Source organism: Sturnus vulgaris, chromosome 5 (genome assembly GCF_052056855.1).
Source record: "Sturnus vulgaris isolate bStuVul1 chromosome 5, bStuVul1.hap1, whole genome shotgun sequence".
Classification (NCBI taxonomy): domain Eukaryota; kingdom Metazoa; phylum Chordata; class Aves; order Passeriformes; family Sturnidae; genus Sturnus; species Sturnus vulgaris.
In genome coordinates this window covers 15,617,184-15,643,179 of record NC_142247.1, presented here as the reverse complement: position 1 = coordinate 15,643,179, position 25,996 = coordinate 15,617,184, and the positions used below count along the sequence as shown (strand labels likewise).

The 25,996-nt window shown below is 39.1% G+C and overlaps 1 protein-coding gene across 1 annotated transcript in view; it reads left to right on the top strand.

The window, feature by feature from the left end:
- The first annotated feature begins 5,274 nt into the window (after positions 1-5,274).
- PTPRR (protein tyrosine phosphatase receptor type R) overlaps positions 5,275-25,996 on the top strand; it is a 136,952-nt gene continuing 116,230 nt past the window's right edge. The window contains exons 1-2 of the mRNA XM_014879615.2: positions 5,275-5,463; positions 19,200-19,504. Coding sequence (XP_014735101.2) covers positions 5,400-5,463; positions 19,200-19,504 — 369 coding nt within the window. The 5' untranslated portion in view covers positions 5,275-5,399. The remainder of the gene's footprint in view (positions 5,464-19,199; positions 19,505-25,996) is intronic.

The window sequence follows — 25,996 nt, the reverse complement described above, 5'->3', positions numbered from 1 at the left end:
CAAGTTCATAAACCCATACTGTTCAGCTTATACCAATTCATTGATGTGAGACTGGTCTTTCTTCCAGAATCATATTAAGCAACATAGCTATCATCTTCCTGATAGCTTTCATTTACCCATCTTCTGTCCCAGAGGGAAATTATTTGAAAGATATTTCAGAACAAATATTATGTGCATTATTCTGTGGGCTTATGTTGGATAAGGGAAGGTTGAAGAAATATCCTTAGACTTGGAATGAAAGCAAATTAGCTTTTGCTCTAAAATGGCTCTTCATCCCTGTGGAATTTCATTCACTGATTTTAACTGGCCACTGAGACGTTTTTAGGGTACCCGTGGACTTCAGGGGGTTGTCTGTGTGTAAGGAACAGTGTGAGTAGAAAGGTGAAGATCTGATACTTTAAAACAACTACCAACCTTTTAAAAAATATCTAGAGATAGACAGAATTTATTCAGAGATTTAATCAGGCCCAACTTGAGATGTCTTGGGGTTATCATGTACCTTCTCCATTAGCACAGGCATTTATAACTTCACTGGACATGAACAGATAACAGAGTCCTACCAATTATCTAAACTTTCCAGCTAGAGCAATTACTTTGATCTTACAATTACAGTATGTCATGTGCCTAATAAAAAATTAATCAAATGATACCCTAAAGAAAAATAATTAATGAAAAACTTATTCTACTCATTGAATCTCTGAATGGTGTTAGGCTGAATATTAATTATACAAGATGTTTACTTGTTATTTGCTGAGGACAACTGCTATGACTCCTATCCCTTAATGTTCCATGAATGTCAATTAGATACTGACAGATGACAGTCTCCTGTTCATGTTCTTGTCATCCAGTTGAAGGTGCAGCAGTTTCTGATGCACTGAAACCTCTTCTCCTGTTGCAAATATATTCTAGAAACATTGTGTTAAAAGTCAACAGGCAACCAAATCGTGCAAATAAATAAAAAAATCAGTAAAATCCTTTTGATTTCACTGAATGTTAAATCAATCTGAGAGACGACTAGCAGTTTGGTCTTGATGATAGTTGTTGAGTAAGACAACTTTGCACAACATTGCATATTCAATTAATAAGATTTTGACTGATTTCTCCTTTATTTCCTATTTCAAGGAATGCTACTCTTCTTGAAACAGAACATCAGAATAAACCATCTGAGGCTAATATCACAAATAGTCAAATGCCCAGATTCCCTCACCTTACCTGAACCTGACTTTAACCTAAAGCTGACATCCATGGGTTTGATCAGAGTTGCTCAAGTTCTGATGCACTTATCTTTATACAAATTTAGTTACTTCTGTGTTGAGAGGCTTACATTTAGCATATAAATAGTACTGTGCAATTTGCTTTAGTTACTGCATCATTTAGAGATGTACTGTGTAGTTATTAGTAACCAAGGGTAACCTGCCTTCCATATTTAAATGCCTATTAGTGTAAAATAGGCTTATATATGGGTATTTTACCAGTATTTCATAAGAAAGGCATATCATAGCAAATTACTTTGACATAAAATAACTGACTATACAAATAAGTATATTTCAAGAGAGATATTCCTAGGCCTTGACTAAAGTTCTTTTCAGGATAATCTGCAACTTCTTTTTATATCTTTTTTCCTGGCTGTGTTGTAATTTAAAGCACCTGACTTTATAAATCTTGATGCCTCTTGTAGAATATTGCAGGATGATAATTCTACTACCCTATGGTATAAATAACATAAAAGAGATAAGAACTTTAAATCTGAGAAAATGATGGCATGGTACCTGGCCTGTTCCACATACTTGCATTGAATGGACCTGGACAGAGAGCCATGGCTAAATCCATTTGCATGTACTCGTGTATGTTAGATACTCAGTATTGGTTAGGACTACACCAGACCTCATTTAGTACTTAGCTGCTCATGCTGCAGAATAAGAGTTGTCTGCCTTGTGTCTTTAACAGGCAGCTTTCAGTCAGGTATGCCTGAACCCATTTGATTATTTCCCAACAGCTCCATCAAACAGAAGGGAATTGTTTCCATCTGACCTATAGTCAACCACTTTAGTAAAATTTCAAAGAAGTTATATAAAAATTGTAATATGGTCTTGTAAAATTCTGAATAATGGTTTTGAAGTTTCAGGTCTACACACATAGTCACAAATTAGTAGCTCAGAGACTAAAATATCCTTGAATCCTCTCTCTTCCCCCTCCCCCTTGCTATCAAAGTTTTTGTACTCGCAGCTGAGACAGTGTCAGTTTTGCATGTCTATATTAGAGATTATGCCAAAAATACACTGGAGGGTCTCAGACCACTTTAGAAGGCTGTAATCCTATACTGACAACACTCATGAGGGAATACAATACATTTGCATCAGTGCAATTATGACTTTGCCCACTGGCAATCTCCCAGGACACATGCTATTCCCTGACATTTCCTGTAGCAGTTACCTTTCTGCAATGTGTAAAAAGAAGTCCTTTTCCCATCCTGGCAACATCATTTAGTGTGAGACCTAATTGTACATGCCATGAGCTTTCTTCTGCTGAGATTACTATATATTCACACATGCACTCACCAAAACGTAGTTATTTTTTTGACTTGGATTTATGTCTCCAAAGAATCCTTTGATCTATGCATATAGCCTCCTCTTCACCCCTCCTCCTCCTTCTCCAACCTGTTTTCATTTATTAAAATACACTGCTTCAGTTTTTTTGCTGAAGCTTGTCAAGGGACAAGAGATATGAGGATCCTTATTATTCATGTCAGACAAATGTGCGATTCTCTCTCCTTCAGATACATTCCTGCTTGATAATCCGCATATTGCTACTTCTTAAACTAAAGATCAGTTTTGAATTTGCCATTCATTGTTTTAACTTCCTCTTAAAGCAATTTGTCAATGAAAGCCTAGTGCAAAATGATTCCCAGCCAAGGAAGATGGTTTAGTCAATGTGATTGGAGGAAAACAGCAAGAACTCTGACACTTAGACCAGTCTCTTTTAATTGTAACCAACATTAAGTGTGGCTCCTCAGAAGCACGTTCAACTTATCATATCAGAAAAGATGAAGGTACTATGGAAAAAATATTGGAAAGATATAGCCATATCCCACATCATTTACCTCACTTAGAATTATTGGTCATATTCAGCTTTCAGCTTAACATCTAATTCAGCTCTACACTTAATACACTTTGTTGAACTAAGTCACACGCTAATGATCTCCACTCTGTTGATATAGTGTTCTAGGTTGTTACGTGGAAATAAACTTAAAAACCAGAGAAGCTAGAGAATTCAAACTGATGCAACATGTTTTAGCTTACTTTCTGTGTAACAACTTCCCACTCCATAGTAATGCTTCCATATTGCATGGACAAGACTATCTTTTAAAACGGATGCATTGATACAAAATTCAGAAAATTATTTAGTCTAGTCTTAGCTTCACACTGAATTCAGCTTATGCATGATTTGGAAGCTTAAATGTTTTCTTAGATGTGAGCTCAAAACAGTACCTTAAGATATTTCCCCAGTGGAAAATAATTTCCTTAACAGGGTAGTGGTGAGTCATCTGGTCTTTGTGCCTTAGGGTTCTGCAAGTGAGGTGAGTAGATATTGCTACAGCACTCAATCACATGAAACCACAGCTGCCTCATCTGTAACCACACGGGGAAAAATCAATACCATTAGCTTCAGTGAAGTTATCCTGTTGACGTATTTGACCCTAAATCCTTACCTAGAACACACAAGGGTGAGGACTTGTGGACAAAAAATTACAAAACATCAGAAGACTGAAAGTAAATTTTTCTTTAATCTCTCCCTAGGAGTTGGCTAAATTGTAATAGGTATTGTTCAACTCACTGAGGGAAGTTTTTGCTATATGTGTACCTCTGAGCCCTAGGCATGTAGGAACTGAAGTTATAGGGGCACAAGTGGGTGCACCATACAGACAAGATTTATTTCTTTCACTTCTTTTAGCTGTCACTTCTACTAGTCAGGACTAATAGGATTAAACTGGAACAGGATGTGCTTTAATTTGTATATACCCACAGCAAATTATCATCACAGTAGAGGAAGCAGCAGAAATCTCATGACTTACCAGGACATCTGAGGCACAATACTTACAAAAGATATGACTGAAATGACAGGGCTAAAATACCACTCCTTGTTGAAAAATCCGCTTGATCATATTAACTCCCCATTTCCAGCAGAACTCAAGACCGAGTGCTGTCCTCCAACCCAAGCCTTTTTTCACTTACATTGCTGTCAAGCCAACGACCTGACTGCCTATACGTGTGTGAACAGCCGTGTGGGGGCTGGCAAAGGAAGCTCGTTTGCATATGTACAGTCACACATGCAGTTGCATCTAGACATCAGGGCCTGCGCACTCCTTCCCATCCCTGTATGAAGAAAATTTCTGCACAAAGATTCATTTAAAGGCAAGCAAGCTCTGTCGATTTCCTTCACTATTTTTTACTTAGGGCACATCACTTCAGCTGCAGACCTGACCATGCACATACACTGCTTGCCATATGCAGTAATAGGCTCCTGTAGATGGATCACCTGGGTGACACGTCTGCCACTGGCTCTCATGGTTGCTCTCCAGCAAATCTTTTGATCAATTAAACTCAACTTTAGAAAATCACCTTGTTACAGGGCTGCTTCATGTTTGGCCTCTTTGCATTGCTCTCTAATACCCATGTAATCAAATTCCCGAAGTGTCTCCCGAGTAGGTGTTGCATCAGCCTGGTCGGAACCACTGCCTGGAGTTCAGTGGTTATTTCTTTATTTCTGTATCAGCCGTGATTTTCATCACGCAGTTTTTCCAAACTGCTTATTTTACATACGTGTTTCACAACACACTGAAGATTACCTGACCTCAATCATAAACCCACACATGGTCGAAGTCCTCCCAGACAGCCTCAAACTCCGGAGATCGCCTCTTCGGCGCTGCAAGAGTGGGGAGATGCAATCTCCACCGTTCCGCTGCAGCAGGAGCCCCGAACGCTGCTCCAGCTGCAACCCGAGGAGGAAATCACCCCCCGCCATCCGTTCTCGCCTCCTCCCCGAACATGCCGCTGGAACCGGAGATCTCTTTTCTTGCCTGTCCTATCGGACCTCGCGGCTCCCCGCGGCTATTGCGCGACCCCATGTCCCGAGGTCAGACGCCGCCGCATCCCGGGCACCCACGGCCCCTGCTCGCCCATGCTGGCTCGCCCCTCGCCTCACGCCGCGCCAGGAGGGGAGGCAGGTGAGGGCGGCCGCCCGCGCGCCCGCGCGGCGTTGCGCATGCGCAGCGCGCTCCCAGGCATGCTCACTGCCGGGGGCGGGGGGAGCGGGACGCGGTGTGGCGGCGCTGCCCGGCTCCCTTCGGCTCCCCTCGGCTCCCCTCGGCTCCCCGCGCTCGGCTGCCCTCGGCTCGCACCATGCGGCGGCGGGCGGCCGCCTGCCTCCGGGCGCTCTGCCTCCTGCTCCACCTCCGCGCCGCAGGTGAGCGGGGGCGGCCGCGGCCGGACGGCGGGGCGGGCGGGCGGGACGATGGTGGGGACCCGCTTGTGCCCGGCGGAGCACCTGTTGTGGCCGGGTCCGGCGGCGGCTGCCCGGGTCCGGCGGCGGCTGCCCGGGTCGGGACCCCGGCAGCCCCGGAGGCGGCGGGAGCGCCCGTCAGCACCGCGGACAGCGGCGGCCGCGGGCGGGCGAGCTCCGCGCTGCGCGCCCCGCGGAGCGGCCGCGCTTCGGCCACGGATCGCGACGACCTGGCCGGGGGCTACGACAGCGAGGGAGAATCGGGACTCCCTGTAGTCCTTCTTCTTATTTTATTTATTTATTTATTTTTAGATACTGGTGAGGAGGCGTCGCTACTTGTATGTGCTCGTGGCAGCAGTGTTTTTAGAAAGGGAAATTTCAGCTGCGACAGCAGCAGGCATTTCGGCTCTTAGCGGTGCTAATAAATCCTCTCTCTGCTTTGCTGGCAAAACGTGTGCCTCATTCAGAAATGCAGTGAGCGATGAGCGCCCTAGTACGTACATGAGGTTCCACTGCCAGTTTCGTTCCAGTAGTCAGAGCTTATATTTCTGGCGTGAATCTCAGGCTTCCTTTAAGCAGTGGAAAACTGCTCATCGTTCAGAGCCTCCGTTTATCCTGTGCAGACTTCAGCATATATTATCAGAGGAAGGAAATAAGATCTGGGGTAACTGTATAATTAAATTAAGTTCTCAATTATTAAAGTTGAAGAGTTTCTTTGTTTTGTCATTTATGACAAGCTTAGCCACTTCTGAAGTGGTAAACGGCTTGCAAGTTCCATGAAGTTTAATTAGGAGCTACAATTAAATGCACAGGTACTGATTGAACTGTATGAGCATCCCAAACAAGATCTATTATGAAAATAATTTGGGTTTTTTTACAGTTGTCAGGATAAATAACTTTGTTTGCATTATTGGTATTTTATTGCCCTGTAATATTAGGTTACACTTCATAAAATTTATGGAGCCTCTTTCCTGTAAATCTATAGTTAGGATACTCGTGCTGTTTTGCCTTATATTCATATGTGCAAGAGATTATTGACTGAAAGATGGGAGCACTTCGTGATCTGTTTTAATAAAAGCCTTAAGCTGCTTTTAAGTTGTTCTTTTACAACATGTATTAAATTTACCATCTGTACAAAATTAGAGTACAGCCTCTATTTGACATAAAATGCCATCTAATCTCAGTATATCCTCTGTTAACAGTGGAATTTACATTAGTTTTGTTGTGCTTAATTTTTCTATCCTGCTAATGGAAATTGGGTATATATTCTGCCAGTAAGCTGTTCACTTTCCTTACTAAGTTCTACTTGTTTCATTAATTTACTGGGAATGCTTGCAAAGAGATCTTGGTCTTCATTATGCAAACGTCTCAAATCATAAGAAAAAAAGAGGAAATAGATGTTTTTATGGAGCTATTTTTTTCCGTAGTAATCACGGAAAATAATTATTTCAGAGTAGACAAGGGGAAGGATGTACAGGAGCTGAATCCAACCTTTGCATGGTTGGGCTCAGTTTGCACAGAGCACAAGAGCTGTGCTTCCTCTGAGGCAGGGCTGCATACAACTTGCGCTTGTTGGAAGTCATTGAGGATGTCACAACAATGAAATAACAAAGGAAGCTTAACATGCTAAGATACCTCTGTTTCATCTGATACAAGTAGAAAATTTGGTCTTACACAGGCTACCACTATGGACATGTTTTATGTATAGCCTAGACTTTTGAATTATTTACAGTGATTTTGAATCTTTGGTTCATGTGAAATCACAAGATGCATTCTCCTTGCTAGGTCACAAATGATATTCCAAATGTCAATTTTTGTGTTATGCGTTGGAAACTGCTTTGCTTTTTGTTCTGAGGCTTAATTTCTATGAGACATGTTTCTAGAAAATGCTGAAGACACTGTCAGTAGATATTAGGAAAATCTCCCTTGATATTCCTTGGTGGTAATAGATTTTAGAGAAAACATAAGTCTACATTTACTTTAGCTAATGCAACAGCAAAAAGAGTTAATGTGTTTAAGTAGTGCTCATATAGCAAATCTGGTTTCCTATGGAACTACAACTCTACTACTGTTGTGGTAAAATTTTGTATGAAAAAAGGAAATTTTCTTGTCAAAAATATGATCAGGGATTTTCATGTCCTCAATAAGGTACCATTTTAGTGAGTTGACTTAGATACCGATGCCGGTATGGCATGACAGTCATGTTATCAGAAAATTAAATATGATAGTGCTGTTGGTATGTGCATATATTGCTACCTAAAATAAGACACTTGTGTGTGCATCTCTGAAAACAGAATTAGGCCCTTTTGCTGAGTGCAGCAGGTGAAGTAATCAACCTATATAGAGGTTGCTGTTGCAGGAAGACCTAAATTTGTAGCAAGTGATTACAGGTCAGCATGAACCTTCCACTTAGATTATGCATTGCATGAGAGAGTGCACGACAGCGTAGGTTATACTCTCTTTTAGTATGTATGATCTAATACACGTGTTCTTGCAATAAAAACCTAGTGTCTCCCAAGGTGACTAGGGAGCATTGTCTCCTTGTAAAAGAATGGCAGGTAGTAGGAAAAACACAAAGTGATGCATTAGACTAACTTGTAATTAGAGAGCAATTTGAGTCCTGCGCATTACTGAACGAATTACCTCTTTCACTTAATTTTGTTTTGTAGAAAATTTTGTTAATAAAATTAAAATATATAATGAATTAAGTATCCAGTTACTTGAAATTTGTGGGGGAAAAAAGTAAGTCTGTGATTCTGTGAAATTGACTAGGAAAACCAACCTGACTAGAAAGAAACTTACACAGTTAACAATCATGCTATCAACGCATCACCTGCCTTGCGTTAAAAACCTCTCTTTAAGAAAGCATTTTCGCAGTATTATCTTTTAGGATAAACAAATCCTGGTCCTAAAAAAGCAACAGGGTAACAACTGATTATTTGGTCACACCATCTAAGTCATGGTTTCTTGAGAAAGGCCTTACACTAGCTTGCCAAGAGCTTCCATTACCTCATTTTATTAAGACATGCATTGCCAGCCTTAAGTCAATATGAACCAATACTTTCCTGCTAGCCTTTTCAGAGAGGAAGTGTGTAGATGCTTGTCTGGACCTCTTGATGCATCCATTCTTCCAGCATCTCAGCAGAATCACTTAAACTTCGGAATAGGAATTAGTGACATTTTATCTTTTTCGGGCAATGCTGTAGTAATAGGAGGATTGCTTATGTCAAAACTTATATACTTATATACCACAAACTAACACTCTTTGGGTATAATTTGATAAGTAGAAATGTAGTTATAAATATGCTAGACTGGTTCTCACACAGCTCACAGGGTGTCCTTACTAAGTTCTGCTGAATTCAGCTTCCTGGTCAAACATGGACTGTGTGATATTCTCATGGTTGGAAATTAATCGAGTGCACTGCTGTTTCTACTCAGATGTTGGGCTGGCCTATTTTCTGTAAAATGCACAAACTCTGTCACAAAAATAAGAGAATCTGGAGACTGTAGTTTTAGGGTCGAGGTGAGGTCTGCACAAAATGCATTTGCCATCAGATCCATTTCAGTAACCCCATCCTAATGAATGAATGATTCTAGGTTCTAAATACATTTAGAGTGAAAGTGAAGGAGCTATTGATTTAAAAAATGAATAAGGATGATATACTAGCATAATCTAAATGAAGCTGATTCTTATAATTGCCTTCTTTAAAAACACATTGCTGGCCATGAGTGGGTGTTTTTACTAGAAGAGACTTTTCTGTCTTTTTTTAGTAGGATTCATGGATAATCAGAGGGTAGTCATCAGTCTCTTCAAAGGTTCTGTTGGGGGAAAAACAATTTTATAATTCAGTATCTGACTTCATATTTTTGAGGAAGTATTTAGTTGGAAAAGAGACTCATCGTATTTTTACATGAGAAAATTTTTGCTGTTCATGATTTTAAAAGACATCATCTACTGAGACATGAGAGATTTATGTTCAGTACATCCATTAGGAAATTATCAAGGTTTGTGGTCTTGGAATCTCTGACTAATTCCATTTATTGTATTATAAAGAAGACTAAAACATCTTAGTGAAGGCTAGTTCCAGCTTCTCTGGAGAGCCAAGCAGGAGAGTTGCTGAAAGTCCATGAATTGGGCTCTTGGGGGACTGTGTCTCTCTAGAAGGAGCCTAATGACACAACTGTGTAGCTCTCTTTGGTGGTGGCCCCTCCTCAACAGGGGTGTTACAAGGATTGCTGTGCAGAATCAGATGGAAGCATAGGGCTCTTACTCCATAAAGCACAGTCATTGTGCTGTAGGATTTTCAGCATGGCTGTGGAATAAATACTTGGAGAAGTTAATAGGATCTGCTCAGAAATCTTCAGTGGGATTTTTTAGAACAATACTGCTATAAAAGAAAGCTAAAACTTTAGGACTGGAGTTGACTTTCCTTCATACCAGCTCTAGATTTCCATTGAGATACAATATATTTCTTTGAAATACTATGTATTTACATCCATCTTATGCAGAGCAGAATTAATCTGCAACCTTCATTGGAAAAATGACAGCAATCACAAAATTAGAAAATTAATGTATCAGTTTCTTGCGCCTTCTGGGAAAAAAAAAATCTGACATGAGTGTATATGGTGCATTAGTGCCAAGGCGTAAGTATGGCAGAATACTTAAGTGCCTTTGGGACCACTAGCTCATCTCTTAATTCACATGAGTAGACCTAGTGAAATCAATGGTCTATGGTATCTAGTTTCAGTATTGACGTATCAGGCCCATGAAATGAGATGCAAAGTGTCTTCTTGAAAAAGATACCATTCATATGCTTAATCCAGATTCACTGTAGCTGTGGATATTTTTGGCCAGGGCAATCTTTTTCTTACAGAAAAGAACAAATTTAGCAAAAATGAATTTGCAGTTGTTTCTATTTTGAGAAGATTGCTTATTAGAAAGGGACAAAAATCCTTGCAATAATCTCTTCCCTTCCTCCCTCTCTTGTGTGTATTCCCACCCTCCCTCAGTGCTGCTATGCCACCCTCACCCTCTTGCATGCACTTCCTTGCTCTCACAGATACAAACACATGCATAATCATTTATATACCTGCTGACATACATACATGCATTTTATACTACTTGATTTTATCTGAAATTTTTGGTCAAAAGTTCTGAACATTGTATTTAGGGGCAAATCAAAATATTTTTCTGAATTTTTACAGTTGTCCTATCCTGTTCTTGCTTAGCCCTGGTGTAGTTTATTTGCTCTGAATTTTGATGTATAATGGGTACTGTTCCTCTGCTAGAAAATGCCTGGCCTTTGGTTACTGGACCTAGCTAAGAAAGCACAGAACCCTTCCTGTGAAGGAAGGTGACCTAGTAGTCCTGTACTGGGATGTTGCCATTGCTAGTAGCAAAGTTGTAAGTTTTGTCCTTATTTTACAAGGCCTCATGATTGGGATTTGACATATTTAATATTAAATGTGACTTTTGCTGATAGCCTTGCTGGTGATTTTTTGACTGATCTCAAGCACACTTGTTCGGGACACCTGCTCTGTCCAAACTTTCCTTGACCTGTCTGTTTTGCTTGGGTTAGCTCTGACAGCAGTTTCTCTACTTATATCTTTATTTATATCTGTTTTAATATTTTTTGTGTGTGTATGCTACAAGTATAGTTGACACAGGAGCAGTAATGAAGGCTTGGTGGAACAGCAGAGGCTTGAAAAGAGGAAGCTGGGATGTTTCCTTAGAGGAGTGCAGGTGTGGGATGATAAGAGATGGGGCACAATCTTGGCACTGAAGACTCCATGCTATAAAAAGATCAGTAAAAGGTAAAAATGCAAACCTGGAACTTGAGAAAATTGGTTTTAGGCATTAATGAAGAAAACAAAGAAGGAGTATCTAACATATATATGTGGCACCATTTGTAGTAAGTTCAAATATAACTTGGAGCTGCAGACCACCGGAAGAAACAGTACGTATAAATGCATGTTAGAAAACACAAGTATATGTAGCTTTCAAAAAGGAAGGAAGCAGAGAGGAAGAAGAAAAATTAATCAGCATGAACACCCTATCCCTCCTGATGGAGGACTCCAGGTGCTGACAACTCCTCATAACAATTCCCATCACTAAAACTAGTGGGAAACACTTGAACTGAGGACCCAGAGAAGCATGGAGCTAGAGTAAGACCAGGGAAAGGGATAGACAATTTAATTGTACTATTCCTATAATTGTGACTTTTTCTGTATTCCTTGTTTTTCTGTAAAAGTTAGATCTAGACTAAAAATGCTTCTTGAATTGGTTTGTTAAGATTTTCACTATGCTAACAATAAACTCTTGGCTTGACTTACATGTATAAGGTGTGCTTCATCTTTGTTTATAAACAAGACTTTGAAAATAACAGAAGAATTCATCTACCCAAAGGAGGCTATGAGAAGCTATACATCAGCATGCTTGACCATTAGGTCTAGCAGCCTACTTTGAGCAAAGAATAGCTTCATTTGTATTGTCTAATAGGTTTTGGCTAAAGACAAAGCAGTGGTGTGAAGGCTTGTGTTCTGGCATTAATTTCTGAATGATGGGAACAGTCACATCCTGCAAGTCCCTTTGTTATTTATGCAAAGTAGTTTCCTAGGTGAATTCTTTTGTCAATTGAAAACTTCATGTATTACCAAAGCAGCAAGTGGTTTGTGATTTTTTCTTTTCAGCTTTCCCTGGTGTACCTCACAAAAGCCCTTTTGAAAGTATGTTCTGTTGTCCAGCTAATGTTCAAGTCATCTTTTATCCATTGTATTAACTGCATTTTGTTGGCAATAATTTTTGGTGCACTATGCTAAAATTCAACAGTTTATGTTTGGCTAAAAGTGCATAACTTTATCCAAATGAGATTTGGATTTGATTGATGTATGACTTTGCTAGACAGTACAGATGCAAAGCATACTGCCTCCAGACAGATTTTGTTTTCATATTTGCTTTCAACATCATTTAAAACCTATATATTTTCCACCAGACATGTTGATTTCTTTTAATATGCTTGTTGGTATGTTTGGGTTTTTTCTTAGTTTTTTTTTTCTTTTCCCTTGGTAATGTAGATGAAATAGGGATAAAACAATAGATTTTGTGTCTTTTGAAGGCAAAGCCAAAGGAAGGCCTTGTTGCATGTACCAGAAGAGACAACTTTCACAGCCCAGAACAGACAGAAGTCTTCTAAACCTACAGCAGTGTTTATGCTATGTCTAGAATTACCAACAGTTGGCATTTCCCTTAGTATCATTGCCATTGTGACTCCTGAGAGTGAGAGCCATGCTCATAAATGGCCAGCATGATAATAAGCATTTTGATATTGAAGCTTTTTTTTTTTTTCCTCCTTTCAGTGGGCCAGCACCTCCTTGGCTCTTGTACAGGCAAGAGGGAACTGCAAACTCTGCTCTGAATGGGAGTCCATTTCTATCTCAATGTTCTAAAAAGAGGCAGGGAATGAATCTCCCAGCTGAGGGAACTTTGGTGTTATTAGAGAGGATTTGTCATTGGTCTGCATAAGTACATTGACCTGCATCTCACAGTGACTAGGGTAGCTGCTCAAGAGGTAATAAACCATGGTGCAAGAGATTATAAAGCCAAGCCTGTCCAGTCTGGGGCTGATTTACAGGTTTGAAGGAAGTTTGTATAGGACAAAGAGCTTCTTTCAGAGTAGTGAGCCAAACAGAAGGGAAAAAACCATGGGGAGCTCAGGGTACAAAATTTAATTACCAAAATTTGGTAAGTATTTTTGGGACTGAAAATGAGAAATTACTTGGCAAAAGCATTAAGTACTGTAACTCAAATTGCATTTAAATTAAATTTATCTTTTCAAGCAATCCGTCAAGTTTCAGCATGTTGTTCCCTTATGAATTGAATCTACATTTTATGCTTTTTTCCCCTTCAATTTCCAGCTTTTAGCATAAAAACCTCAAGCTGTGTAATATACTAAGTTATTTTTAACTATAAAAAGACTTCAGTGTTATTACAGTGCTAGAGTATTAAGTGTGAGTATTAAGCAGTATTGTGTTTAAACTATATGCACTAGGTGTCTATATTCATTTGTGCATTTTACTTACTAGTCAGATACAGCACAGCAGTTTTGTCAATGGATTTGGGGTGGCTGCACTGCTTACAAGTAGCAAATATCCAGATATATCTCATTATAGAAAAATGTGACTGTTCAGGAGCATTACTTATTACCAAATTTGTTCAGATTAAGATTAATAACAAGACTTAAGAAATTACCTCAAGTTGTTTTTCCAGACACACATTATTACTTTAGACACCATTATCATGGCCCTGTCAGGTTTATGTTATGTCCCACTGGGACTCTTCCAGTCAAATAAATTTCTGGTTTCTGGCTGTAGAGAATGTTAAAGGGGAGGCACCCAGCTTGAGTGGCTTTTGTGTTGTTGTAGCATGGAAAAATTACTTCAAGGAACCAGAGGTCTGAGACTCTGCTGTGGGAAACCTGGGGCCGAGGTGGCAAGGAAAGCTTGTCTGACTGAGAGTGGGGTAAGTAGGGAGTCAAGTCATAGTTTCCTTAACAAGGATGCGAGATAAAATCTCTGTAAAGCTCTGATATTTTCATGTTTTGAGAAGATAAAAAACATGCTGCTGTGTTACTGGCTGATTAATGGATCTTGACTGTCTTGAAACTTTTTATCCATTTTAGCAAAAGTGAAGGTATTTGGGAATTGGGAGTCTAACAGTTTTCTAGCAGGTTGCTTTATGATAAAATGTCAACTGTCTGAAACTATTCAGAGAGTCAAGACAGTCTAAAGAAATCCTAGGTTTTCCTCTATCATGCAGAGGCCAACTGGAACAGTCAAAAGTGCCCACAGCATCCAGCACATCAGATTTACTATTTATTATAGGCTTTCCTTCCTGCATATATAATGCAACTCTGTAGAGTGAGACAGGCTCAGAAGCATGTGCTATCTAGCATTCTTGTGATTTACCCATCTGTTTTCATGAGGAAATTTTGTGCTTCCCATATTCCGGGATGATATGTATATTTTGTATGGAATTCTACTGTCCCATTCTCCATCAGTTTTCTGTAGATTAGATTTTTTTTCTCTCTTTTTAGTTTATGACAGAAATACTTTTATCTTGTATGTTTATACAGACAACTAAGAAGATCAAGTGAATGTGTGTTTTGAACCATTAAGCAGATCAATTGGATTCTGTAGAACAGGGAATTTCATAGGGATTTGTCCAATTTTCCTTTCAGAAGGATGGCAAATGGTGGCAATGATAGAAATACTGAAACTAGTACAAATAGTGAAGATGTTCAGATTTAGAAAGTATGCATTCTTTGTCACCCTGGAGCTTCTTGTTGCACTTTAATAGATGTAGTGTCATACTTGGTAGAGGTTGTAGGAGCACATCTCCAGGGATTGGAAATGCAACTAAATCTGAGAATATCTGGAAGGAGAATACTGTTGTACAGGAGCAGCTAAATTAAAGAAGAGGCTTACAGTGAATGAACATGGAAGCAAGATCAAAACAGGCTTTCTTGTTTAAAAAAATATCTAAGGAAAAGCAGCAGCATTGAGGAGCTGGAAGGAAGGAAAAGTTAACCTTTAGGTAAAGAACAGAGGAAGAAATAGCAATATTCATCAGGAGCTGAAATATAATAAAAAGTAGTGACCAGTCACTACAGACAGAAGAACTGGAGGGCGGAATGAGCAGTTCAGATCAGGACAGAGTCACAGTGCAGCTTCTGTTACTAAAGGGAGTTGGAATGGTTATTACATGAGATGATCTGCATGAAGAAAGGACTGGATGTTTTCTAGGAGCAAAAGTACATACAAACCTGCTGCTCAGAGAAGTTCTGATGTGGATTTGAAATTAACCATTGATTATTGTTCACTTTGGAACAAATAAGATTTCCCTTTACATGAAGATAGCTACAGCTGAGAAATAGGTGAAGTCTCAGCGTTTTTTTGGATAGAAGAAATAGCATGGAATCACAGTCTAACATCTAATCTGTTCTCAGTACTGAGGCAGAATAAACTATAATTCTTTATAAATACACTTGAGAGGAGACAATTTTAGGAGAAGGAATAAAGTTATTATGGTTAATGGATAATAGCAGCGCTGGGTGAATATTTCAAGTGAGTCATAAATAACTCTACATCCTGAAGTAGAGTTCAAACAAGGTAGTGTGAAGAGAATATCACAGCATAATTTTGGATAAAGTTTGCTATGCATATGGAAGAGGAACCTCTAGGAATTATATTTTTTGAGCATTTTCCTAAACCATATTTACTGAATTTTTGTGTATGTTGGGATATCTGAAGCTTAGAAGGCACCAAAACCAGTTCTTCACAGCTTCTGACAGTTTCCCTGGTGGCCACAGAGATGCATATTCCTTTTTTTGTAGAAATACAGAGTTTGATATAGGAATCCCAGTCTTCCCTCCCTTTAGAGTTGAAGAGTGGAAATATTTAACGGTGTTATGTAGCAGAAGCACTGGTATTTCTAATTACTTAATTCTCCAAGTGTCTGGTTGGTAACTAATTGCTTATTAGTCTGGAGGGTCAAGAAGGAGTATATTATCACTTCATCAGATTGAGAGGAAGTTTAGCTTCCCCTGTAGTATCAAGGGTGGCCCATTTGTGAGGGTCATCTGAGGCATCCGTGGCAGTCTGGGAGCCAAAGTCTGATAGTGGTTAGGGCTTGTAAATTTAGTGAAGTTTTTCACTTGGGGCACTGTGGATGCTTGTAACCTACTTAAGATACTGGGGCTATGTGGACTTGTCAGATAACCGAATTCAGTGTAGTAATTTTCTTGGAACATATCTGAGCATCTTAGTGCTTAGCTGATGAAAAAAGTTTTGTGTGAGTATAAAGTGTAATGTTATGTAATTAGACATTTAATTTCTCATTACTACACGTAAAACAATGCATTTTGTTGTCCGTCTTAAAAATCTTCTACAATGGACCTTGTATCCCTTGCTGCAGGGACTGATGTTACTGATATGATATTTAGCATTCTAATGGAAGCAAGTCTGGGATTTAGAAGCAAATGGTGATTCTCCTGTTAAAAATACTGAGATTCAAGGACAAGTGAGATTTTTGGGTAGTTCTTTTAACTATTTTTTATATCCAAAATATTCAGGAAAGAATTTGGACTGGTAGTTAATTTTTTTTCTGCTTCATTCAGTGAAAATAATGAAATAAGAGGGAAAGTTTGAATATTGAAGTGGGTAGAAAATGCAATCGAAAGAATTCAAGGAGAATCACAGTTGGTTTGATTCCCTCAGAAACAAAGGAGCAGGAATGAAGGAAGCAAAGAAGACCCGCCAAATGTGTTGGTGGTAACTTTCCTTTGTCTTACCTATGATTAGTTTTGAAATACTAGTTTTCTGTGAAGGTGAAAATAAATCAACAAAGAGATGACTGTGAGAAGTAGGTGACAATGAGAAGTGCTGATGCTTCCTTATTTTTATTTTGCCACTGACACAACTCTCTAAACTCTAGTTAAGACCAGCCCTCAGGATTTTATAAATGAAGCCAACACCCACAAAGCTTAATGGGAACCCAGCAAGTTTAACAAGTTTTGAAATTCACCTGTATTTAAGACTATATTCTGCAGTTTCTCTTTTTTCTTCCTCCTGCTGTCAGACGTATTCCCAAGCAAAACCTGACAAGAGCTGAAAGCATGTGACCTCAGTGGTCATCTAGGAGATTGTGTTTGTTTCAGCCATTTGAAAGAGTAGTCTTAGATTTAGCATTTTACTTTATAATAGAGGATCTGTGTTCTGTCTTTTTACTATTGATTTTCTGTTCATGTGTGTTATAAATTGCTTCACTGCTTACTGACAGGGACCCACTTTCTCAGAGAATGCATTTCTCAATGATGCAAAGCAATACTGTAGCACAGATAAGGTATTGTCCTTGATTTCCCTAACTGAAATTTCATTAGGAAATTAGGTCAACAGAATGTAATTACCTACACTGAAACCTCCTAAGGGCACTGGGTAGAGCTGTGCAAATGACTTATTATTTTGATTTGATTACAGAAGCAAAAAAAATCAGAGGTAAAATTGAGTTTGAATAGAACAAAATTTCTTGTTCCCTGAATTGAGATTATGTTGGTGCTAAGCTGCTCTTCATAGCTTATTATGAGAATTAAAATAACATTGATTTTATATTTTTTAACTAAAAAATCAGCTCTTAAATTTAACACTGCAAATAACTCCAGCAGCACCTGAAGAGGAAATTCCAGGCGGCTCAAAGTGAGCTCTCTGGTTTCTCAGAACACAAAGTCCCTTTTCTACCACACTGGGTTTCTTCGAGTGTTCTTCTGAAGGTGGCTAATACAGCTACAGTTACTTTTTAGCTGATCCTTGCCTATTTTTCTGGTCAGGTAGACTGCCTTCCAGACTGGGAGCTGAACTGTAGATATTCTGTTTCGCATAAAGGCAATGAAGATTCACTATTTTTCATCCATTAAAAAAAAAAACAAAAACAAAAACTATAAAAACAAATAAAAATTTAGTCTTAGATCCTCTTATAAAGGCATCATCTGGAAGTATTTTGTCTTTTGGAAGAGAATTTATTTTTTTACTAATATATAATTAGTTAAACCCATGTACTTACAGAATCACAGAATGAGTATGGGTGGTCCAATCTCCCTGCTCAAGCAAGATCATCTGAGAGCACATTGCACAGGGTTTCATCCAGACTGTTCTGGAGTATCTCCAGTGAGGGAGACTCCACAGCCTCTCTGGGCAATCTGTTCTAGTGTTCAGTCACTCACACAGTAAAGTTCTTCATGTTCAGGAACTTCTGTGCCTCAGTTTCTGCCCCTTGCCTATTGTCCTGTTGCTGGGCACTGCTGAGAAGAGCCTGGAAACCTCCTCTTGATACACCCCCCCCTTCAGATACTGACAGACATTGATGAGGTCCCCTTTCAGCCATCTCTTTGGGAGGCTGAACAAGCCCAATTCTAACTGTTCGTTAGAAATGCTCGAGTTCCCTGTCTCCAGTTTTGTAATCTAAGAGAGGTTTTTGTGCCCAGCACCAAGGTGTGCAAACCTGTACAGCTTTATCTGCTGCCACAGAGAGCCAGATGCTGCATTGGCTGGCCAAGCAATCCTTGAGTGAAGGCTGGGTCATAACAAGAGTTGGCATAAGGGGCTGAAAGGTCTCCTCATACAAGCATCTGAACAAGGAGTGCAGAATTAGGATTATGGACTGGTCTGAATTTTCTCACGTGTTTAAATCTGATTTTTTGATCAGGTTCTTGACCTTTTCTCCTCAAGTACCCATTTATTTATTTATTATCACTCCTATTCTCATCTTTGATATTACTGGGTGATAAAATACATCAGTAAGTTGGCTGAATGTGTTTTCCCATTGAAGTTGATATCAATACAGAAGTTGAACTTGGCTCAGCATGTGTTCTGCTTTTGTATATAATTTTTTAAATATAGCCATGGCTGAAAATAGAAATAACGTTTTAAAAGCCCTGTGAAAGTTAGAGTAGGAATTCACATACTTAATAGACTCTGTAGTGCTGTTAATATATTGCTATAGAAAACTCATTGTAAGATTTTAAGTGAATTCTTGTATTCTAAAAATATTTTTCCAAATTTCTCAGAACCTAAAGATCTCACTGAATTTCCAGTGCCATCTACTGAATAGCCAAGAGAGGAATGCTAATCTTACTCTTCTCTTTCTACAGGCTGCTTTTCTGGAGACAGTGATCACTTTTTGGCAATTCATCAGCGAAAGAGTGGGAAACCTGTGTTTATTTATCACCATGTGGAGAGTGTGGAGAAAAGTCTGGATACAGACAGCTATAAGGATTCCAAACAAAATTTGCATTCTTCTTCCCACACCAAAATAAGCAAGTTGCACCCTGCAATAATTGTTAAATCAGCCTTCCCCAGGTCTGTTTATGACCCATCCCTCAATCTCTTAGCAATGACTGGTCAAGATTTGGAAGTGGAGAATCTTCCCATTCCTACAACGAATGTGATTATAGTGGTAAGTGACTTTTTCTGGGTTCTGGAGGATTTTTTTGTGAATAAATATGCCTGTAGATAAATAAAGATGGATTGTAATTTTGGGTAGCCTGACTGACTAAATCTAATGACTAGTCTTGAGTTTCTTCACTTTGGTGGAATTTGCAATCATATAATCACACTGATTAACAAACAATGTGGTGAACCAGTGCAGAATACAGCCTCTTTGTAGGGAAAGACCTTACCTTTGCCTCAAATGATGTTGATCCTCTTGTCTTGACTGATGTTTGCACAGTTTTTACTGAATGGGTTTCAAAGTTATTCTGCATAGGTCACAAGAAAATGTACTTCAGGAAATTATTTTGCAGAGGCAGTGAGATTTTAAAAGGGTGAATAAAGGTTTCATGCACTTCTCTTCCTCTGGTAAATCCACCATTACTCTTACTTAGCTAGCTGTTTGAAAAAAATCCGGTTTCTTGCAAAGAATAAGAACTTTGTTTTTGTTGGTGTATGCACTTCTGGGACATATGGATTGAGGGCCCTCCACTGTCAGTTAACTCTGTGTTGGACCTTTCCCATTCTGAAGATGGATGGCAGTGCTCCCTCCTGCAGTGAAGGGCATGTTAGTTTAACCATATACTGATGCTGCCCTGCTGCATCCTCACCCTTCATGCCAGTGGAGCAGCCTGCTGTCAGGAGAGCTGTCCTTGGTGGGGTGCACAGCACAGTCTGTGTGTGTTCTGCACTGCTTTCCTCACTGCCGTGCCTAGGCAGCTCTCCTTGATTCCTAGAGGGAAGAAGAGCCGCTTATAATGGCTTGTGTACTCATTAGAGTGAACTAATAAAGATTAAAGTAAAATCTGTAAATTGCTCGTTTCAGAGGAAGATGAGAGATTAAGGGAGAATGGCGTTTACAAACAAGGAAAAAAGAGGATAGAACACTGGAGCGCATTAGCACAGCTAAGTTTCAGAATTCCATATGAATTCCCTGTATAGTACTCTAGAGATCTGCCCTCTTGAATGCACCAAATGCAGTAGTGACAGTGAAAAGAATGATCAGGATTAAAAAAATAAAAAGAAGGTAGCAATTTTATTTGCCCATTATTAAAGTTTTAGCAGTTAAAAAGTACAGTCAGGGAACTAGGCTCAAAAAGCATGCTTTAGAGTTGTTGCATCCCATATGAACAAGACCTCATCAGAGTTTAGATGGCTGGCATTGTTAGTGGACTAGATTCAGCTATGTGGAAGTGTCCATTTCAGAGCAAAGTACTGGATGATATTGATGAAGGGAAGGAGATGCCAAGCAAACTGGATATATCTATGCCTCAGAGCTAGCCTAAACCAGCAGAGCCAGCTCTGTAGTGAAGGTACTGCTCTCTTCTTTCCAGTGCAAGCATTATTTCACTTCCTTTCAAGGTGAAACCTTTCTATTAGTGCAAGGAACTCAGAATAGGCATGGCCTTGCTTTTTTTTTTTTCATTGAATGACACTGTTACCTATGGACTGTTATTTTAGTAGGATTTTGCACAGTTTTGGAGATCCATGATGCTCAACTAGTAATGGAGAATCTTGCAAAATATTCTGGGGCTACCCTGATTTTAGCTGACTAGCTCTGTGTCTGCATTAAAATTAAATGAGGCAGATTTTCAATTGGCAGATAAATTCACATAAAAAAGGTCCATTAAATCTATATTAAGTTCTCATTAAGTGGCTTTGGTCTGAGGCTTTGCTACTGCATTTCTAGGATGGAGCTGCTGCTCTGAAGCCTTCTGTTCTGGCTGAGACCCATATGTGCTTTAAGGGGAGGTATAACAGCATGAGCTAATCATGACATGAAAGCTGTTTATTGCTTATGTTCTTCAGCTGTCTCTGGATGTGCTGAAGGACAGTGGTTTTGGTTTGTTTCTAATGTCATCTTTTCAGAAAAAGCCTTTGGGGAAGCAAGCATATGTTTAAAGCCAAAGTGCTGTGTATCAGGCAGTACATTGAATTAATCCCACCATCAGAAATTTTGAAGATGCCTTCTTTAAGAGGGCAGCTGTCCCATAACAGGGTGGTTGCCATCTTCCAAGCACAGCCCTGCTCCTTCCATGTTTCTGTATTTCAACATTCTGTTTCTCCCTCTTGAATGTCACCTGAAGTAGATTGTAGTGTTAATGTAATTACCAAGGGAATCTGGTTTGTTTTGAATTGCATATGTATCTCTCCCTCTTTGTTTTGAATTAGCACTTACTGCCTGTTGCTGTTTCCTGGTTTTTAATATACAACACAAGCATCAATGTTTGTTGTTTTGCCCTGGCTAGCTCGTTTTGTTCCAGCCTCTAGCAATGTTGTTGGCTGCTCAACTTGAAAGGGTAGTTGCTGCTGTTAGTGCTTGCTGTAATCCAGTTACATGACTGGTGCACATTGTGATTTAGTATGAAAGCCAGAAACTTTTTTTTTAATAAATCAATGCTGTGTTGGCTCTGCAGAGGAGAGGAAACTGAATTCAAGATAATTTTGGTGACTCAAGGTCCATTTTCTTCATGATCAAGGTGGAAAGGTAGGGTGAATGGATGCCTAATGCAGAACTATTACAAGGTTACATTTTGTGCTAAGGACTAAACCATCTGACAAAGAAAATGTTGCCAATGCCCAGCAGAGTGCTATGAAGCCCGGAATTCTACAGGTATTGTGTCAAAAAGTGATGTTTTGTGGCTCTAACAATAAAGAACACGTTAAGTAATTTTACTGAAACTAGAGATATTGTAGTGCTTGCTTAAGCGAGGAAGAGGAGGTGTTTATTTTCTGGGAGGGAGTTTTATATAATTAAAGACAACCACATTACCTGATATTAAGTTCCTGTTGTCTGTTTTCATATGCGTGTGTGTGAGTTTAGTTGAACTTGTTTATTGAAGGAAGTGAGGACAATTCACAGCTCTTAGAAGCATTTTGACTGTTCTATAAATGCCTAAGTGCTTATCCATATGTTCTGTTTAGCTGTCTCTCTAGATGATGTGAGACCAAGTCATCTGAAAATTGCTTGGTTGCATAATTCTTTTTTTATACTTGAGTTTTCTATTTGTAAGCTTTTATTTTTCATCTCAAACCATATACTCTTTGAATTAGTAGTACAGTGAGCAAGTTCTCAAAATGTTTATTTGTGTTTATTCCAAGTCTTTCCGATACTGAATGTAAGAACCACCAAGCTCAAGACAGTACATGGAAAGGGGGAATAGAATGTGGATAATCACTTATGATAGCAAATATTATCTAACATGCCTATTAAAAAACCAAAATACATACAAACTTATATAGAGTTAGGGCTGAACTAGGGAGTGAAATAGAGAGAAAAGCAGAAGGACTTATGATAAAGGTTACAGTTCAGACTAGGTCTAAATTATCACCTCATGGATATACTAAAGCATCATCCCTTGTAACCTGATGTCATTTAGTCTGTCCAAAGCCTCTCTCAGGCACACAAATGTATTGTACCAAGATTGGACCAAGCTACTCAGATGGTTTTTTCACTTGCATCCTGTGTAGTGTTTCAGAAATGTAAAGGTAATAAACTTGCTCAATATATCAAAATTTTCCCTTTCACACCTCACTCTTACTATACACCTTCTTGCATAAACATGAAATTTGTTTCTTTTTCTGTTGCTTAGAAATGCCACAGTGCTGTACTGTAGCCTAAAATTCAATTCATATCTTAATTTTTGTTTGATTCACGTGTGTTACTGAACTGAATTGATTTAATTAGTTTCTTTCAGCTAATGTCAATGGGACATATGATTCACAGACAGCCATGCAGAGCTTCTCTTTGCCTTTTCCATGGCATTTTGTGTAGGGCTGTGTAAGGCTGAATGCCTCAGAGCTATAGCTTTCCCATACCATCACATCTGTTTTGTCTCCAATATTTGAACTATTTCCTTTCAAGCATGCTGAAGGGCACAAGGAAGAACTTCAGGTGCTCCTACTTCGAGAGGGGATTCAGTGGAAGAATAAAGCACAACAACATATGTATCTATAAGTAGATATTCATGTGGGAACCAGGTATTCAAGCTGGTAATCTATTAAGATATCTAGCATGTTTCTAAACACTTTCTGGATTATGAGGGAGTTAATATAGGTCAGAGATCATATCCAGTCGGCAGACTAGCTGTGATCATCCTGATTTGGAGATTAGTACTGACATAGACCATTTCCAGATCCGTTTTCTCACAGCCAGGGAACAGTACTAGGTGTATTTAATCTACTAGTATAATACAGCCTTGATATCTGCTTCAGGGTGAGTTCCCTAATTCCAAATGGCTGTAGTGACAAGATTTTTATTGATGATAATGGGTACTTAGGCACCAACTGCACACTACCTATTTAAATATACACACACGCAGACCTGTCACTTTTAGTGGCATCTTAATCTGGAGCTGATCCCAGTTTAAACAACACATTTAATGTTGAAATAATGTGGAAATCCTTTCCAAATCTAGGCACAGTTCAAGTAGGTGGGCTTCCTCTGGGTGGGTTTGGGTAGCTGAGAACCATGTGGCTGTGAAACCACAGCAGAACTGCTTTTACACTTATGTCACATTCATCCCACAAGTGCTGCTGTATTCTCTTATATAACTTTCCTCATACTACATATGCAGAAAAGATGCATATTTTGTTCACTTGCTGACATGGCCTTATCAGATGTAAAAGTTTATTTTTCCTTTAATTCCCCATATCCTGATGTGTCAGGTTTAATTACCAGCATCAAAGCCCAGAATTTTTCTATATTACTTGTTCCTAAATTTTATTTTATCTTCCCACACCACTTCTCTGCCAGAAATATCTATTTTTCTAAATCTTTGTACTCTTTATGAAGCCATGGCATCCACATGATATGTTGCCTCCAAGTTCCTCTAGGGGCACACAGGACATCCACTTGCTTCTTCCTTGAAAAGACCAGCAAAATAATGGGAACCAGACTACTATATTCCCTTTCTTCTGAGCATTGCAATTCTCTCCACTGACTTTTTTGGTTTTGTTGGGGGGACATAAGAAAAACTCAATGAAAAGATTATGATAGAAAGGTGGGGGCATCCAATGCTTACAATTCTTTTCAGTCCAAAAAATGTTTTTCTATAGCTGCTTCTTTTGTGAAGACATTTAATGTAGATTTCCTTTCATGAACATAGAGTACTCTTTGTGGAATTTTTTTTTAACTTTTCTTTAAAAGAAAAATGGATGTTTCTTCTCACTGACAATTTGGTAATACAAGATGCTTTCTTTTTCAAGGCTAAGTCACTGAGTCTTATTGAATGAGAGGAGTAGGATAGAGAGAGCCCTCTGGGTAACAGCATCAAGTTGTGTGTGATCTTTCTGTGTGCCAGAAGGTAAATGACCTTCTGAGAATCCCAAGACAAGAAGATGCTCTGATAATGTTTTTTCACTTATAGCCTTTTTCACTTTTTCCTCAGCTGTCCACTTGACTGTTTTTCCAGAATCTCTTATTATTCTTTTTCCTGATACTGAATACCATACCTTGACATAAGATGAAGTCTATTCCTTTCTTCAGTTCTCTTTGCTAGGAACTCTTCTATCTCTCAAATACTGTGTCAGCCTCTGCTGGCTCTGCTGGCTCATTTAACTCCAATTAAGTGGCCCAGTAAGGCCATGCTGAAAGGTCAGTAAAGGTATCTTGAAATGTTATAGTCTCAGTCTGATAAACATACCTAGAAGTCTGTGAGAAATGTTGATAGCTAAGCATGATCCATTAGACAGAAATTTAGGATTACCTTTAGGAGACCACAGAATAAAAGTCTTTTTCTTTGGGACCTAGAGAAGGAAAGAGGATTGGGGATGTTCTCACAAAAGAAGAGGCATAGTTTCTGAAGCAAGTGATTTGATGCTCATGCACTGTCTGCCTTGCATCATATGTTGCATGATATGTTACACTATGGTCAGTTTGAAAGTTATTTAAAATGGTAGGTTTATCATCCCATTACACCCTGTACAGTAATGCCCTAATTTTCGCTGGGATAGATGTAGATGTGTATATATGTAGTTCTATTTCTAGGTGTAATTATGCTGTATTGCAATGATAGAAGTAACTAAGGAGTTGGTTTTTGAATACTGGATCTGACCCTGGGGTCTTAGCCTCGAGTCTCTAAAATTCTGACTCCTAAAAGCCATTTACCTCCTGGTGTGTGGAAAGATTGTGCACAGTTTGGTGCTGCAGCTCAGAGGGCTTTTTGCATCCTACTCCTCCTGGCTGGTAGGAGTACCCTAAGCTCACTCCCTCTGTAGACCTTATGAAGAGATGGTCAAAATACTTTTGAAAGTATATTAGGCTAAAACAATGGGTTGAAAATAAGGCAAAAAATATGAGTGAGGAGAACAAGTAGTCCATGAATGACAGGTCAAACAGTGCTGAGGCAAACAGCCAAGCTAACTATCTATGAAATATAACGAAAAGTCAGATGTCATGTTTTGTCACTGAACATCTGTTATTGCTGGCCCAAGAAAGGGGTTGGCACTAGCCCAGGCC